The sequence below is a fragment of the Bos grunniens genome, chromosome 20 (genome assembly GCF_055505025.1).
Source record: "Bos grunniens cultivar Pamir isolate PY7600 chromosome 20, Bosgru_T2T1.0, whole genome shotgun sequence".
NCBI lineage: Eukaryota > Metazoa > Chordata > Mammalia > Artiodactyla > Bovidae > Bos > Bos grunniens.
Window position 1 is genome coordinate 69763600 of NC_141184.1, and position 17355 is coordinate 69780954.

At 42.2% G+C, this 17355-nt stretch overlaps 1 protein-coding gene across 9 annotated transcripts in view; it reads left to right on the forward strand.

Annotated features, from left to right (window-relative positions):
- LCP2 (lymphocyte cytosolic protein 2) overlaps window positions 1–15716 on the forward strand; it is a 47453-nt gene extending 31737 nt beyond the window's left edge. For 7 of the 9 annotated variants that reach the window (XM_086361138.1, XM_086361139.1, XM_086361135.1 and 4 more), the window contains 2 exons: window positions 64–171; window positions 1537–2704. In XM_086361138.1, coding sequence (XP_086217264.1) covers window positions 64–171; window positions 1537–1612 — 184 coding nt within the window. In that variant the 3' untranslated portion in view covers window positions 1613–2704. Of the gene's footprint in view, window positions 1–63; window positions 172–1536; window positions 2705–3905; window positions 3919–4842; window positions 4973–6421; window positions 6472–9682; window positions 9775–10373; window positions 10452–12650; window positions 12807–14964 lie in introns of those variants that run through there. The other 2 variants (XM_086361142.1, XM_086361143.1) reach the window with 2 other exon arrangements.
- The last annotated feature ends 1639 nt before the right edge of the window (window positions 15717–17355 follow it).

Here is a 17355-nt window from a genome sequence, read left to right on the forward strand (position 1 = left end):
TACAGGGCACGTGCTGTGTGACTCTGGTTTGTTTCTCATCCATCCTTTCTCTCAAAACTGCAGGCCTCCTGGGGAGCATTTGCCCAAGATACAAAAGCCCCCATTACCGCCAGCCACGGAAAGGCATGACAGAGGCAGCCCCCTGCCAGGGAAGAAGCCACCCGTGCCAAGGTAAGTGTCTTCTGTTGCTTGGGGTGTGGCACAGAAGGGGTGACGTGAACTCCTGCCTTGGATCAGTTAGCTCCACATAGGGACCCAAGACCATGGTGCTCCTGGGTGGGAGTGGGCTCATTTTGCTGCCGGGGCTTGAGAGATGTTCAGGCTTCTCAGGTTGGATGCAGAGAGCCTGGGTCACTTTACAGGACAAGGCGATTAGCACAGAGAGGCATAAACAGATGGTTCCTCTGGAGCACGGGAACAGCCCCGTTTGTGGAGACCTTCTCAGCCAGTCTGATTTTTGGTTGAATTTTCCTTCCACCACAAGGGGCAGCACTGCACCTACCGTTTTGTAACCGTGCAGGCGGTGGAGAGGACATCTCCGTAGGTCTCTGTGAGCAGCTTCCTCACCGCTCAACCACATTTTATAGTGGCAGAGCACCCGTCAGCTCTAACATTTCTAACTTTACTGTGCAGTCTCCAGGAACCTATTAACCAAATGGCACAAACATCGCTGGGGTAGGCCCAGCTCTGCTCCCTACTAAGGACAAAACCAAGGATTCCATCAACCTCATCTGTGCAACCAGGATTCAAAATTATGATCCTTGCTTGGCTAATGTGAGGATAAAATCAGGGCCAGGGCTAGGGTGCACTGGTAAAAACCTCAGCAACTGAGTTAATGTTTTAATGGTATATTCTAAAAAATCAAAATAAATGCCAAAAATATCATAGTGAACAAAATAGCAAAGTTTTAAATAAACAACAAGATGAGATCATGTGAATCACTGATCGGGAGGCAAATTGCCAGCAAACTGTCCTCCTCGGGCCCCTCTCTGTGAGGACACGACGCGAACCCATGAAGGCTGCTGCCCACCACGGGTCTAAGGTCACCGCCACCAAATCTGCTTGGCCAGTTTGTGCGTCTGGAAAAAGGGACCAAAGCAGCAGCTTTTCCCAGCTGTCTTTCCTTCACACCAAGGGTGAGCCCCAAGGCGGCTGTTCTCAAACATCAACAAAGGAGCGTGTTTCCTCAAATGCTTTTATTTGCTTGGAGAAACATCCACTCAGGGAAATTCAATAGCTACTAAAGAGTTTGCTGACTAAACCTTTTTTCTTTAATGTAATTATTTGCTGCAGTTGCGAAACAGAACAGAGGTTTGCCTAGCTCAGCTCACAGTAATGACAGAATGTTGAGTCATCTAGCCTCCCTCTCCCCTGCTTTTCTGCTGGGTTTTTTGGTTTTTGTTTTTTCTTTTTTTTGCTTCCCATTTTATTACGGCTCAGTGGGTTTGATTTCTCGATATTAGATTAAGTGGAACTATTTATATTCTTTGAAACTCTTTATGCTCAGTTCTCTTTCTTTGCCCTGATTCATTTCAGGCATATGCGGGGACCAGAGAGAAGAGAAAATGTAAGTACAGAATGTCATTTGGTAAATGCTTGGAAACCAGTGTAGACTCTGCAGAGGTCGAGACTCTGTCTCAGCCTTCAGTGAAGTCCAGTGCTGGAAGCCAGGCCTATGCACAGTAGGCTCCTGAATACCGGTGTCTTTTGGGGTCTCCATCTTTCCCTCCTGCCCAGAATATTGCATGGCTTAGCTCCTGTCCCTCTGAAGGTTCCTAGGGAGGCTGGGTTAATTGCAACCCTATTACCAGGTGGTAGTGAGCAAGGGGAGTGGCAAGTAGGTAGAAGGGAGGATACAGTAAGGCATGCTTCAGAGTCTGGCCTCCCAGAAAGTCTCTTAAGCCTCTGTTTTCCCCTTAAATACCTCTATGGCCTAAGAAAGAGAGGAAACAGCATTTATGCAATGTATATTGTGTACATGTTGCCAACCTAGCTACTTTTGACTGACTGTTTGCCTAGGACTGCTCAGTTTTAGCAATGAAAGTCTCATGTCCCAAGAACTTCATCAGTCTTAGGCAAATGAGGACCAAGACAGTTAGTCATTCCAAAGTTACATTTTCTTTGCATTGACTATCCCTAGGAGGAGTCATTGTTTCCCTTTCACTAACAAGAAATTGAAGTTTAGAAGGGTAAGATACTCATTGCAAGTTGCACAGCTGGGAGATAGCCAGGATTGAAATCCAGGTCTGCCTGACTTCCTCTGTACTGTAAACTGCCCGAAGAAGGCCATCACACCTGTGCCATGCTCAAGGGCTCAGTCCATAGGCACCTGGTGTTTCGTAGCTCTGTACTAAATGGTGTGCTTATTCCGATGAAGTGCTGAGATATAATGGAGATAAAATGCAGATGAAGTGCTAAGATATAAGATGTAATGGATATGCTCCAGTGTGCTAAGGGGCATATGATCACAGGATGCGCTACAGAGGAGAAGTGAAGGAAGTGATGTATAAGGGTTGAAGAGCTAAGTGTGACTTCTTAGCAATGTGGTCATTGAATGATGGGGAGACACAGGATAGTCCCTCCAAGGCAAAGGTCAGTGCCTTCAGCCTCAGGAGTGTCCTGACTAAGGCAGGCATGGGCAGTGCCCGTGGAGCCTGTGGGAAGAGTGAGGACAGCAGATTGGTTTCAGAGCCACAGGGGCAAAGAGGAGAGAAGGTTGAAAATGAGGGTAATATCACATTCCCAAGGATCCTTATCTCTGGAAGGATTGACACTTGTTGTCATGAGAACCTAGAAATCTTATGTCTTGACCAGAGGAGACATGGTTGCAGCAGTGTCAAAGACCAATTTCATTTTGGGGATTCCATAAGTCCATGTGTATCTATCTGTGCAGCCCTTTGTTAGGATTCCTTCCCAGCTGGCCAACCTGGATGAGTGATTCTGGCTATTCCATCTTGCCTCATCTCAATGGTAGGACTAAGGATAACAAACTTTTATCGAGCACTCAAACATACCAGGCACAGGTAGTAACTAACTTAATCCTCTCAACAGCACTTGAGGAAGGTGCTCGTTCATCGCTACTGTCCGAGCCTAACAAAACAAGTCCAAGTTGACAATTCTGATCTACTAGTCAATGGCAAAATTATTTTTGCCTCTCTGAACATCATTTCCTATCTAAGGAGTAGAACATAGAGCCCCTCCCTTATCTATTTCAGAAGGCTGTCCTAAAGATAGATGTGCTGCACCAAGTGGACACTCTTTGGAAGCTGTTTTCAAATCATAAGGCTGTATAAACTTGGGCAAACTCCGGGAGGTGGTGAGGGCAGGGAAGCCTGGCCTGCTGCAGTCCAGGGTTGCTGTGAAGAGTCAGACACGACTTGGCGACAGAGGAACGACAAGGCCACGGTGCTTTGAACCAGAGTGGTCAGTGCAAAGCCGAGACCCGGAGAAGGTTAGGCTTTGGGTCAGAGGGATTAGGTGTGAATCAATTTCCGTAACCCTTGGCAAGGTAGGAGTGCTTCTTGGGCAGCGTGTTTTCATTTGTAAAATGAAAATGTTAAATTCTTGAAGAGTTGCTTGAAGAATTGGATGAAATATTGCCTATGAATCTTGGGAGACATAGTAGATATCATCATTATTAGTATCTCTAGGGCTGTTTAGACACTTCAGAACCTATTTTAAGTATATAAAGAGTGTTTCAGATTGGAATGTCTTTAAATGATTGTTTGTATTAAGAAATCATAAATTATTTAGCAAGTTCTACTGTCCACAGTACCTTTATTGTGGAGACACGCAACTGCTAAAGAAAGAAAACAGAGGCATTTCTGTGATTGAGAAGTACATTTTTCTTTGAGAAATTGTGCTTTGATGATAAATTAATATCTTTTTTTTCTTCCCCTTACCAGGATGAAGATGATGGTATGTTCAGAAAGACTTTTTTACAACTTGTAACCTTTCCTTTAGTTTTCTGTGTTCAGATGGAATTAGTTAGTATAGCAACTCTGTAGAATCCATTATCATTGTAGAATTAGTATTGAGCATATGTATGCCAGTTGGTATACTGTATAACTATAATTAAATGGAATTACTTGGCTGGATTACCAAAAAGAACTGCTAAGTTCATGTATAACAGTGCAAACTATTAATACTTACTAGTACAGCAAAACTGAAAATCATACATACAGTATGATAGACAGCATTGGGTAAAGGATTACTAACTGTATATGAATGACATGGCATAAAATTTGTCTTTCATTTAAAAAAAACTTGTGAATCATTTCTGAAATTCATATGATTTCTAACTGACAATTTTCTGACAAGTTAACACTTCAAAAATGAAAAAAAAAAAAGTGTACTATGAAGAATGATGGAGAATGGCAGCATTTGAAACTGTGTTCTGAGGTGGCAAACCATCGAGAAAAGCCCTGTGGGGTGGGCATCCACCCCACCTCTTCCTAATGACATTTCATCTTTTGAATGTTTGTATCTCCCTTGACACTAGCTGCTTCTAACCAGGGAGCAGTTTGGGGATGTATGTTCCTGAGAAAAGCCCTGTGGGGTGGGCATCCACCCCACCTCTTCCTAATGACATTTCATCTTTTGAATGTTTGTATCTCCCTTGACACTAGCTGCTTCTAACCAGGGAGCAGTTTGGGGATGTATGTTCCTGAGAAAAGCCCTGTGGGGTGGGCATCCACCCCACCTCTTCCTAATGACATTTCATCTTTTGAATGTTTGTATCTCCCTTGACACTAGCTGCTTCTAATCAGGGAGCAGTTTGGGGATGTATGTTCCTGTGACACTTGGATTCTGACAATCTTTCCTTTTTCTTTTCCTCTGAAGTACATCAAAGACTTCCACCCCAGCCATCACCTCTCCCCATGACCTCCAACACCTTCCCTTCAAGATCTACCAAGCCATCGCCCAAGAACTCCCTCCCATTAACTCACTCGTCTGGAGCCTTCTCAGAAAGGTGTGTGCTGAATCATTCAGTTCTAACCTAGCATAATGTCTGGGGCCACTGACGTTGGGGTTGAGGAAGAAAGAAATAAGCCACCAGTCATAGGGTCAGAACATTTTGGGTCTTAGGAAAGAAAACCAAGCTGAGCATAAAGAATGCACAAATGCACATATTAACTCACTGCTGTTTTCTGTGTTGTGTTTGGGGAGAAGAGAGGTACAGAATTGCCTGCTCTGTCGTGGCCCCAGACAGAATGGACTCCGGCAGGAAACAGGGAATGTTTTTTACTTTGTAGGTTAAAAACAAACAAACACTCAAGAAGCCCAATTAATTACTTGGAGTTCACCCTCCTTGGATGGGAATACCCCTCCAGTGCACCTTGCACTTGGCAGGTGTGGAATATTCACTGTACGGGCTCTGTCCCCAGCAGGTCTGTTTTCTCAGCAGCAGGAGTATTTCTCAGGACCCATGAGGAGGCAGGCTCTCCAGAAAGAGAGGCACAGACAGGAGGAAGACTCAGGGCATTTCTCATAAATAAGCCCTCAGGCTATCTCCCGGCACCCCCGAGGCTTCACCCACCAGCCTTTCCAGCTCCTCTTCTCCTTTACTATCCAAAGGGAGAGGCCTAGTCCCTACCCTAAGGATGGAAGGAAACTCACCCACCAGTAAGATCCTTCCACTCTGCTAGGTATCTGGAAAGAGTCTCAATTTTTTTCATTTACCCCGGGTGCCTCTTGCTCTATTTTCTGCTTCTTCTTCTCATTCTTCCAGTCGTTCTGCTGCTGCCGCGTCTCCCACTTTCTTATGCCACCTCATCCACCCTGAGCCCAGCCCTATCCTTCATTCTTTCAAAACACCACTCGCACGAGCTTTCTGAACAAAGCAGGCCTTTATCGAAAGTTTGGCCTAAAGGGTGGGGAAACTGCTGCTCAGTGTGGAGCAGACAGGCTTTCAGGGCCTCCCACTGGCCCTCCTCCCTCACTGTCCCTACAGATGCAATTACTGTCCGCTGTAGCACTACCGAGCCCTCTGTTTCTCATGCCCTCCCCTCTCCTTGTAGACCACTAGGCTCTGGGGATTCACCATCCCAAACAACATGCCCATGGAATATATTTCCCTAACAGAAAGAGAAGCGTTCTCCCAGAGAATTTGAGTCGTGCTCCAGACTCCAAGTCCTCAGACTGCTGCTGCCTTTTTAAAGTAGCTTTTAAAGCTCTTCATGCTGTTCTCCTGTTGCTTTTGTTTTTTGTCTTGAGAAGCTTGTTAGACTCTGGCATGGTCTTCCTGAGACAGGAGTGAAGTATGTTCAACAAGTTCCTTCTTTTTGCCCTTGCCCTGCCCCCGTGGTTTCAGGGAGGGGGTGAGAAGAGCCAGAGAAGCAGCATTTCCCCAATTCAGGCTCCCTCTCTGACCCCTTAACCCCAACCCAACTTAAAATCTGTTCTTTTTTTGCCTCCACAGTAACAGTAACTTTTCGCAGAGTGCCTCCCTGCCACCATACTTCTCTCAAGGTTAGTACTCCGGGCTCTAGTGACCTACTCTAGCCAATATGCCGTCATGACCGGATGTCCCAAAGCCTTTGGCATAAGTTTTGTTGTTTCCTAAAAGCATCTGACTTCCTTATTCAGCACTTCCTTAATCAGCACTTCCGCTTCTGAAGTGTACCAAAGGTTGCTGTAGTGACAGGATATGCCACACAACAACACCACCACACAGACACACACACACTCTCCCGCAGGAAGGTGGCCGTGGCCTTTATCTTCCCACGCAGAACTTGTCTTCCCTGCTGTTTTTATATGATGCTTAGGACAGTGCTAGCTTTCTCTGTAGTTTTGATTTCTATAATGAATCTAACCTGGAGTGCTAGTTGAGGAACATGTTTAAAATACAGATTAAGGGACCCCAACCCGCAGGATTCTGAAACAGTAAGTCTGGCTGAAGACCTGTATTTTTTAATAATACCTCCTTTGGGTGTCCATGGTAAGTATTTCTTGAGAGAGTCCTCAAACTTTAAAATGCACGAAAATCACCTGGGGGTGATGTTAAAATGCAGATTCTAATCAGTGGGTCTTGGATGGGACCCAAGGTTCTGCATTTCTAGCAAGTTTCCATGTGATTCCCAAGTTCCAAGTTCCCAGCGGTATTGCTGGTTCATGGACCACTTCAAGCAGACACAAAGGCCTACACGGTAGGACTAGCTGTGTTTATTTTTTATCCTTAAAGACTTGCAAGTGACTAGCACATGGTAAGCACTTTAAAATGTTTGTTGAATGACTGTCAAATGACTATGGAGAGTCACCCAACTCTAGTAAACAATTTTTTTTTCTCATGCTAGGAAACACATCTTGTGTTACCAGACTTTCTGATTTCAAGAAAAAATAGAAATATGGCTTTTAATGTTAAATTACCTAGTTTTTAAAGGTTGACTTAAGATTTAAAAATTCTGTGAGGAAAAAATAAAACACTTTTTTTTTTTTGTAGTCATGTACACATGCAGGAACACTAGTATTGTTATAAACAGAAAACTAATAAGTTTAAATTTTAACTTAAGAGTAGACTCTTTTTTTCAGGAGCATGTCTATTACATTTAGTTGGGCACATCATGCCATATATGTATGAGATTCTACTGCTGACACCAGTGAAACCCACTGTATTTTCAATGTTTCCTAAGCATTTTAGGATATAGTGTCCTTATTCACTACATGGCTTCCACAGTCCCCGCCCTCCCCCCACCCACCCCTCAGTGGCCACAACTCATCATTTTGTAAAACTACTTTGGGTCCCTTGCCTGGTCCGTCCAGGCATCTGAGCTTCAGACACTTCACTTCTAGCAGTATCTCCCAAAGTAAATTCCATAGACCCCTGCTTCTATGAGTTGGTGACAGAGATTATTAATATAAACAGTTGGCTTTTATTATTTTTTTGAATATAATTATCCCTTTAATACAGGAGAGGGGATTGGTTCCAGGACCCCCACTGATACCAAAACCCAGGATGTTCAAGTTCTTTGTATAAAATGATGTAGCACAGTTGGCCCTTCACATCCACAGCTCCACATCCACAGACTTGGCTAACCCATTGGTTGAACCAATCTGTAGTTGGCTGAATTCACCGATGTGGGAGCCATGAATGCAGAGGGCTTATTCTACTACCTTAATCAAAATTGATCCCTTTTTTCCTAAGAGTGCCAGGACACCTGGTCCTCAGTCTAACCCACTGGTTGCCCCAAGGTCAGGAAGACAAAGGATGTGCTTTATATTGGCCACAAACCTGTCCCAGTTCCCTTGAGGACCTAGATATTAAGGGTGGAGGGTGACGGCAATGAAAAGTAATATATTGTCTGTCATGAATAGTGACTTTGTGGTGCTGACCTGCAGATGCAGATAGAGAATAATTCCTCAATTCTAAGACAGCCATGCCCTATAGACCTTCATTCCATGACTTTCTCATATAGCTAGATTTCATTCCCTCAACAAACGTTATACAAATGTCTGCATGTTGCACTGCAAAGGTGAGCATGGGGAAGGTCTGTTCAGGTGCTGGGAGCCTTAAGAAGGAAGATCAGCAGCTCAGGCCAGCCCCATCTGCATCGCGAATAATCCTGACTAGGAAGACCTGGACTTCAAGTAACTCTCCCCTCTCAGGGGCCCTGGGGCCGGCGATTTACCCTCTGTGGAGTATTAGATGTGTTAGATGAGGTGACAGACCTGGCGCAGAACCACCCGGAGTGCTTGCTAAATGCAGATTCTTGAGCCTGGGTGATTCAGGGTCCCCCTGGAATTCTCTTTTACGCACAGTCATATTTGGGAATCACAAGTTCAAGTTCTGGCCCTGCCACTAAGACACATGATTTGTTTAGACTCTCTGAACCTTTGTTTCATGATATCCAAAAAGAAGACAATACCCACCTTGTGGGGTTGCTGTGAGGATGGAAGGTCATGTACACAGGTGCCTTACTCAGGGCCTGGCCAGAGCAGTGCTGAAAAAATATCTGTTGAATCAACAAACGAATGATGCATGAATTGTTAAGAGAACATTCAACTCACGGAATTTACCAGCCTGTAATAGCTGTTCTGGCATATAGAGACAGGCTTAGCAATTGCAAATCAACACAATCAAACCTTTCCTGAGATTAGGAAACACATTCTCTTGAAAAATTTCATGGAACTGTCAACAAGAAAAAAAAAGCATGAGAGAAGGGGAGGCACAAGTGCTGGGTAATTTACAGACTCCGACACAGGCTTCCTGATGGATCAGATACTGTCAGGGCCTCCTTCTGTGTGAGTCTCACAGTTCTGCTTCTGTAAGAAATTTGGTCAAGAACAGCAGGTAGTAAGCGCTGGCTCTGAGAGCTAAGAATATTCTCAAGGTAATTTCACCTCATCTCGGGTAAGTCACATTTCTTTTTGTGAAAATGAGAACATAGTTATCTTCACCTCCACACTGTTACCACTTGATGGTATATACGTAAGGTGCTCAGTTAAGCAACCAATCAAATGTGCGGTGTAGTGTCTCAGAATTTCACTGGCATGCTGCGGAACAGGGCCCGAGCAGCTCTTGTGGCTTTGAACAAGTGAAAGTTATTTTGGAAGCTGTGGTTTCTTGAAATGTTAATTGCTGGGAACAACTGCAAGGGCATTGTGGGGGGTGGGCAATGATGGGCTATGACTAGTGAAAAATTGCTTAAAGTAAATTAACGTTCAAAATGCTATACTTTCAAAGGCCCCGGCAACAGACCACTTCCCAGAATGGAAGGCAGGAACTTCTCGCCAGTTCCAAGCAAACCTAGATCACAATCCCCTGGGGAAGAAGAGGTAATAAGGCATATGTTCATATTTTATTTCTACACCAGCAAATGGATCATCAGAATCTTCCACTGAATACTCCCCTATACTTTTATTTTCTTTTAGTCTTAATTTTTTTGGTGAAAAATATTGAGAGGAGAATTCAGTTGAAAAATAGGTTCTTTTTCCTTGATGTTCCTCTTCCAATGGCAAATGTGTGTTTCACATTAAACAGAAAAATAATTCTATTTTTCATCTGTTTCTTAGTTTATGACATAGCATAAGTCATTTGACTGCTCATTAACCCAGTGTTTTTCATTAAATATATTATTATTCTAAACTGAAGAAATTATTACATCTGAATCTTTCCTGATTAGAGACTCGATTATCTATGAATGCTTATTCACCTCTACCTTGGGAATGAGCATATGATAAAAAGCAGTTCACATAAAATATCTTCTATTTAGCTTCACCTGAATGATTCTATATTCAAAGTAATAACACAAGTGTTTCAAATTTCATGGAACTGAGGTGGTGATTTATGGAAATGATTACTTGGAGGCTTTTTTTTTTTCACTTACTTATGTAACTACAAAATTTATTCCATTTAAAAAAATTTGCATTTTCAGAATTCATTAAATGAAGACTGGTACGTTTCTTATGTTACCCGAACAGAGGCAGAAGCGGCTCTTAGAAAGATAAACCAGGTACTGTGCTACAGGTTTATTTTTTTAAGTATAAATAGGAGAAAAGAAATGGGACTGATTTTTCCTGAGTACCAGTGATGGGCTTTAGATACTGGCTTCAAGCTTGCTTTTCATAGCTGCTAACAATTAACAACAGATTTTTATTTTTACAACCTCTCTTCCTACAGTTTGGATAGATCATGCAATGAAACAAAACCCAGGGGATGCAGTGGTAAAGAATCTGCCTGCCAGTGCAGGAGGCACAAGAGGCTCGGGCTCTATCCCTGGTCAGAAAGATCCCCTGGAGGAGGAAATGGCAACCCACTCCAGCATTCTTGCCTGGAAGCTCCCATAGACAGAAGGGCCTGGTGGGCTACAGGTCATGGGGTCTCAAAGAGTCAGACAGACTGAACATACATTGTGGGCTAGGAATTCTGCTGGGTGCTGTTCATGCTGTTATACCAAAGGGTACCAATTAATGCCAGCTTCTCACCTACTAATGTCCATAGCAATGACTCCTAGGACCCTGGGAAAAATTTAAATTAAGGTAGTCATTTGATTGAAGGAATCTTAGGAGATTCTATTAATGAAAATGGTTCATCTTTTCACAGGAATCACACAGCATCAAAAGGAAACTCTTTCCCCCAAATTTCCAACATCTTACTAGTTGTATCTTCCTCTTGACACCCAATTGCCATCCATAGCAACGTGGAAGAACCCATATTGAGACAGAGAACAGAAACTTGTTGTCCTTTTCCCTAGAAATTTCTAATTGTCGTTTAATATTAAAGGTCTTAAACCTGATCTCCTGTCTTCCGGTATTGAACACTAATCTTAAACCTATATATCAAAGATCCTTCACCTTTCGCATTCTTCACATCTCGAGACTACAACAAAAGTCCTCGAGCCTCAAGCTTGGTTGCAATTTTATTTATTTTTTTTAATGATATGAAGTGATTAGTGTTCATCTCCCCATCTTTAAAAAAACATTATTTATTTTTGGCAGTGCTGGGGCTTTGTTGCTGCTCAGGCTTTCTCTAGTTGCGGTGAGTGGGGGCTTCTCTTCCTTGCGATGTGCAGGCTTCTCACTGCAGTGGCTTCTCTTGCCGCGGATCACAGGCTCCAGGCACAGAGGCTCCGCAGTTGTCGCTCCCCAGCTCTAGAGCACAGGCTCAATAATTGTGGCACATGGGCTTAGTTGCTCCAAGGCATGTGGGATCTTCCCGGACCAGGGATTGAACCCACGTGCCCTGCATTGGCAGGCAGATTCTTAACCACTGGACCACCAGGGGATTGCACATTTAAATCACTTGGGGAGCATTAAAAAAAAATTCTGATTTTACCCGGAGAGATTCTGATTTAATTAGATTAATTAATTAATTTAATTAGGGATACTATGTGGGCTCTGGAAATCTTCAAAACTTGAAATTCTGAAGTGAAGCCAGAGCTATGAATCCACAGGTATATTTGTCTAAGACGTTTTGACTAGAATTTACTCATTCAACCTAGAATGAAAAAAGAACAAAGGAAAGGCATTATTGCAAATTGATCATCCTGATTTCAATACACAGAAGAAGGAGTAATTTAAAGTTCTTCCTAATTCATTCTATTTTAATATTAGATCTTTATAGTATATTATAATATTATGTAGCTAATTTATGAAATGAAATTTTAAAGTATAGGCCAGATCTCCACATTATTTTGGTAAATATCAGGAAAAAAGGATGATCCACATTGGGTTTTTTTCAGGTGTTTGATGATGAAATGCAGTATCTGGGCACCATGAGGTTTTAAAATGGGTACATGTCTTATGTATTTGGGTGTATTCTGACTTTGACCGTGGAAAGAAAGTGCATAGAATTAACTCTCAGGAGCAGGAAGAGATATCTTTAGTTAACCACTAAAGTCCTTATTTTGCTGGCCCTGTATCCACTCAACCACCTATTATTTGTTTTATTATTGTAAAAGAGATTCCTTTTTCATTGAGAGACTTCAAAGAGATCTCTTTGAAATTTGGGAATTTCTCTAATATCTGCTGCCTGCTTCTTGACAACCAAGAAATCCATGACACACGGGACTACTGCTGTTTGGGGAGCTAACTGTTCACTAAATTGTCAACTGGTAGGTTTCAAGATCTCTAGAGGATTGTCTGCTGCTCTTAGAGGCAACAGAAGTATTGACTTTTGCTACTTCCATAATAACAAGAATTTATCCTTTTAGGACGGCACTTTCCTGGTTAGAGACAGCTCTAAAAAAACAATATCCAATCCATACGTTCTCATGGTGTTGTACAAAGATAAAGTTTACAACATCCAAATCCGTTATCAGGAAGAAAGCCAAGTTTACTTGTTGGGAACTGGACTCCGAGGGAAAGAGGTAAGGGTTTCAAGTTGTCAAACTTCCCCCAGTTTTCTGCGTGTGCCTCTCTGCACACTTACCTGCACGGAAGCTGGCTGTGGCCTTCTTTGGGGGTCCACACTGCCTGGCAACTTTAGGGTTAAGTTGCATTAGTGAAACCCTGCATTTGCTGGAAGGAGATAAAATGTTAGCAGTATCTACCTCTGCCACAGTGTCTTTTTTACATCTTTTATTCCAACTAGTCTAAAATCACATGTGTAACTTAAAAAAAAATGTTTAAATTAAAAATATCATTAGATGGTGCCAAAGGCAAGTCCTTTCTATGACACAGAAGTGAGTTAAAGTCACCTCTGTGACATGATTTTGATGTAAGGATACAGTGTATTTATAAGGCCGTGTCTTAAATGAACATCTGGAAAAATGACTTGGGTCATTTCTCCCTAAAAATGGAGGTTAGGCCAGTGAAGCTGTGCAAATTGCCAAAAACATTTCCCTCTGTTTCCCCAAGGTGTATATTAGTCCCTTTTGGGGTAGTAATGAGAACCGTGTAAAGAAAACCTTTCAGGTCTGCTTTTTGCAAAGGAAACTATGGCTACACCTAATGCTTTTTTAAGTTCAAAGTTCCAGGAGGAGGATCAGCTGTATCAAACATTTCCAGAAGGAAACACAACTTACCCATAACTTCTACTTCACTCCAAATATTTTTAAGTTATGATTATGTAAACCAGTAGAAAAAACACATGATTTTGGTCATATGTTTGAATCACTGGTTCGGGGTGGGTAGAGCTGCATCAGAGAAGGCAATGGCACCCCGCTCCAGTACTCTTGCCTGGAGAATCCCAGGGACAGGGGAGCCTGGTGCGCTGCAGTCCATGGGGTCGCTAAGAGTCGGACATGATTGAGTGACTTCACTTTCACTTTTCACTTTAATGCATTGGAGAAGGAAATGGTAACCCACTCCAGTACTCTTGCCTGGAAAATCCCATGGACAGAGGAGCCTGGTAGGCTGCAGTCCATGGGGTCGCTAAGAGTTGGACACGACTGAGCGACTTCACTTTCACTTTCCACTTTCATGCACTGGAGAAGGAAATGGGAACCCACTCCAGTGTTCTTGCCTGGAGAATCCCAGGGACGGGGGAGCCTGATGGGCTGCCGTCTATGGGGTCGCACAGAGTCGGACACGACTGAAGCGACTTAGCAGCAGCAGCAGAGCTGCATCGGTCCCGTAGAAGCAGAGATGTCTGCCCTCCAGGATCTCTACTGGGCTTGTGTGGAAGCACACAAATACAAACCTCTCATTGCTGTTGCCCTGGAGGGAGGCACCTAGAAGAGTAGTCTTGGAGGAAGTGCACAACTCTGTCTGGGGTACCTAGGTAACGTCTGACTCATTTCTAAATGGACGGATGGGGGTTTCTCAGTTTGGCCCTCAGGGAAAGGGTGATACAGGTAATGCACAGAGGGACTCGCTACAGCGCTCTTGTGCGTGTGGAGGTAGCAGTGGGAACACAGCAGATATCAGGAGGGAACTGTTATGCCATACTGCAGATACCATCTTCAGACAGCAAAGATGCCGTCTGACCTCCTGATCCCTTGTATCTCCTAACATTATTAGTGATTTAAAGGAGGGACACAAAAACCAAAACCAAGTCACAAATAGAACAGTCTTCCTGAAGTCCAATGATTGGTGTCCTTATCAAAAGAGGGAGATAAACGATGAGGCCCCATATTCAATAGCCTATGATAAACCATAATGAAAAACAATATGAAAAAGGTATACATGTATCCTAATCACTTTGTTATACATCAGAAACTAACACAACATTATAACTCAACTATACTTGAATAAAAAATAAAAAACAACAATCCTAAGGTAAAGCTATCATAATTAGACTCTCCCTCTATGTCTCTCTGTATATAATATATATAACCCCCTACATGAAGTTAAATAACATATACATAAATACATACTTGTCTTTTATCCATAGTATGTTGAATGTTGGTGAAGAATTTTTTTCAAAGTTCCACAGCAGAAATCATTAAAATCTTTGCCAAATTTTATATAGACTGATAATCCTTACAGTACAAGAGGTAGGATATTATGCAGATTAAAAAAAAAAATGCGAAATTCATGCTACACATTCCAATGCTGATTTCCTTCCTATTTTGAATCTTTCAGGACTTTCTGTCTGTGTCAGATATTATCGACTACTTCAGAAAGATGCCGCTTCTGCTTATTGATGGGAAAAACCGAGGTTCCAGATACCAGTGCACGTTGACGTACTCTGCAGGTTATCCCTAGCAAGTTAGCCAAGCAAACGAACCTTCCTCCTGCCTCTGTCCCAGCGTGGGAAGATCAGTCAACCTTGGTGAACGGTCAAACCCTTAGGGCTGAATTGAACGCCTCCAACACGAACATAAGGGTTGTGTCCTTTCACTTATGAAAGTGTTTGGAATGAAGACTGTCAAATATCCCATAATTTATTTATTTTTCTTCAATGTTTGTAAAGCACATAAGTAATAATGTTCACACTTGAAGTCTAACAGTGCACTGTAATGATTCATTTTAAAAACATGTGTATTTTTGAATACCCATGTCCAAGTGCATTAGTTGGCACACCTATAGGAACAATTTGGGGCAAGTTTAGAAACACTGAAATGGTAACAGATTTTGGTAACACATGAAACTGATTTTTTAACTAGCCAATCCTTTGTCAGTCAAAGGCAATCATCAATTTTATATGTATAATTTGAAATTACTAAAATTCAGTTTCTTGGCAGCAATAATTTAAGAAGCTTCAAAAGATATCATCCTTTCTTATTTCATGTTTTTGCTGGAGGGTGGGGATTTTTGTATACTTTTTTTATGAAAAAGATAAATGCATGTTGGAATAACTTCATGGAATTAAAATTAATTTGCCTTCTGCTTCATTTTTTGGTTCCTAAAACAACTTATTGACTTTTTAAAATTATTTAACTATTATTTTCCTGTTTTAAAGCAAATTTAAGCTACAAATACCAAAAGAAAACATTTTAAATTTAGAATGAGGCTTTGGCATCAAATACACCAGATTTAATTTCATCACATCTGACATCCTCATCCTATCTCTTCCACCTCCACCCAACTCCAAAAGTATCAAGTGCTGTGATTTTTACCAACATCTTCCTGGGAAGATGAAAGAGCAATTTATGTGTACATGGAAAAGTTTAATCAGACTTTCCAATTAGATACCTTTCTTCTATTTTTATCCCCCCGCCATCTGTCATAAAGCCATTATCTTCACCCTTCCCCAAAAGCCTTTATAAATTCTTCAAAGCAATTCAATTCTTTCCTTCAACTTACATATCTCATTTAATAAAAAATAGTAAGCAATTTCACAAGACGAAAACTTCACATTCATTTAAATTTCCCCTTTTGAGGCCTTGGTTATTATTTCACAACTTGTATTAATAATAAAATTTTTTGTCTTCTTGGTTTTATCCATGAGTTTTATAAGCCACAAATAATATCTTGTACTTTCATTTTCATGAACTTTTAGAAAGACCACTGGAAGAGATACTGGAAGCCATCTAGTTAAAAGTAATGATTTGCCAAGATAACGAATCTGTGGAGACTTTTAATCAATGATGATAGACAAGATGCTTCACAAAACTTCATCCTTACAAACTAGAAGTTCTCAAATCAGGACCCAGAACTCAGGAATTCTAAAACTGAAAAACCTGCATCATTTACAACATGTTTATTCAATAGGATATTCAGTGAGCATTTATTTCATGTTTATTCTGTGCACTGAGCTGGGTGCTGGGCATTGAGCATAGAAAACTCTACAGGTTCTGGTATGGAGTGAGCTGACCTCGCACCTTGCTTCACAGTATTCTATACTTAATGTTCAAAAGTTTCTAAAATCAACAACACAGTAGATTTCAAAGCAACTATCTTGTAGTGAATAATGTTTACAAGGTAAAGTGAAAATGACGTCGCTCAGTTGTGTCCGACTCTTTGCGACCCCATGGACTGTAGCCCACCAGGCTCCTCCATCCATGGGATTTTCTAGGCAAGAATATTGGAGTGGGTTGCCATTTCCTTCTCAAGGGGATCTTTCCTACCCAGGGATCAAACCCGGGTCTCCCGCATTGCGGGCAGATGCTGTATCGTCTGAGCCACCAGGGTAAACAAATGTTTATTATTTTAAGTTGCTGTTGGTGGAAAGGGGTAGAAAACCTATTCCACTGCAATAACTGAAATGAGTTGTGAGTATCTGACGTTTTTATGACAAGTATTCTTCCTCCCCTGCTTCAGGCCATGGCAACTCTATTCTTTTGGTGGGGCCTTTCTTTCTCTAGAGGGTTTCCCAGGTGGCTCAGTGGTTAAGAATCTACCAATGCAGGAGACGCAGGTCCGAACCCTGGGTTGGTAAGATACCCTGGAGGAGGGAATGACAACTCACTTCAGTATTCTTGCCTGGGAAATCCCATGGACAGAGAAGCCTGGTGAGCTACAATCCATGGAGGTCAAAAAGAGTTGGACACAACTGAGTGACTGAGCAGGCACGCATTGCTCCTTTTCCAC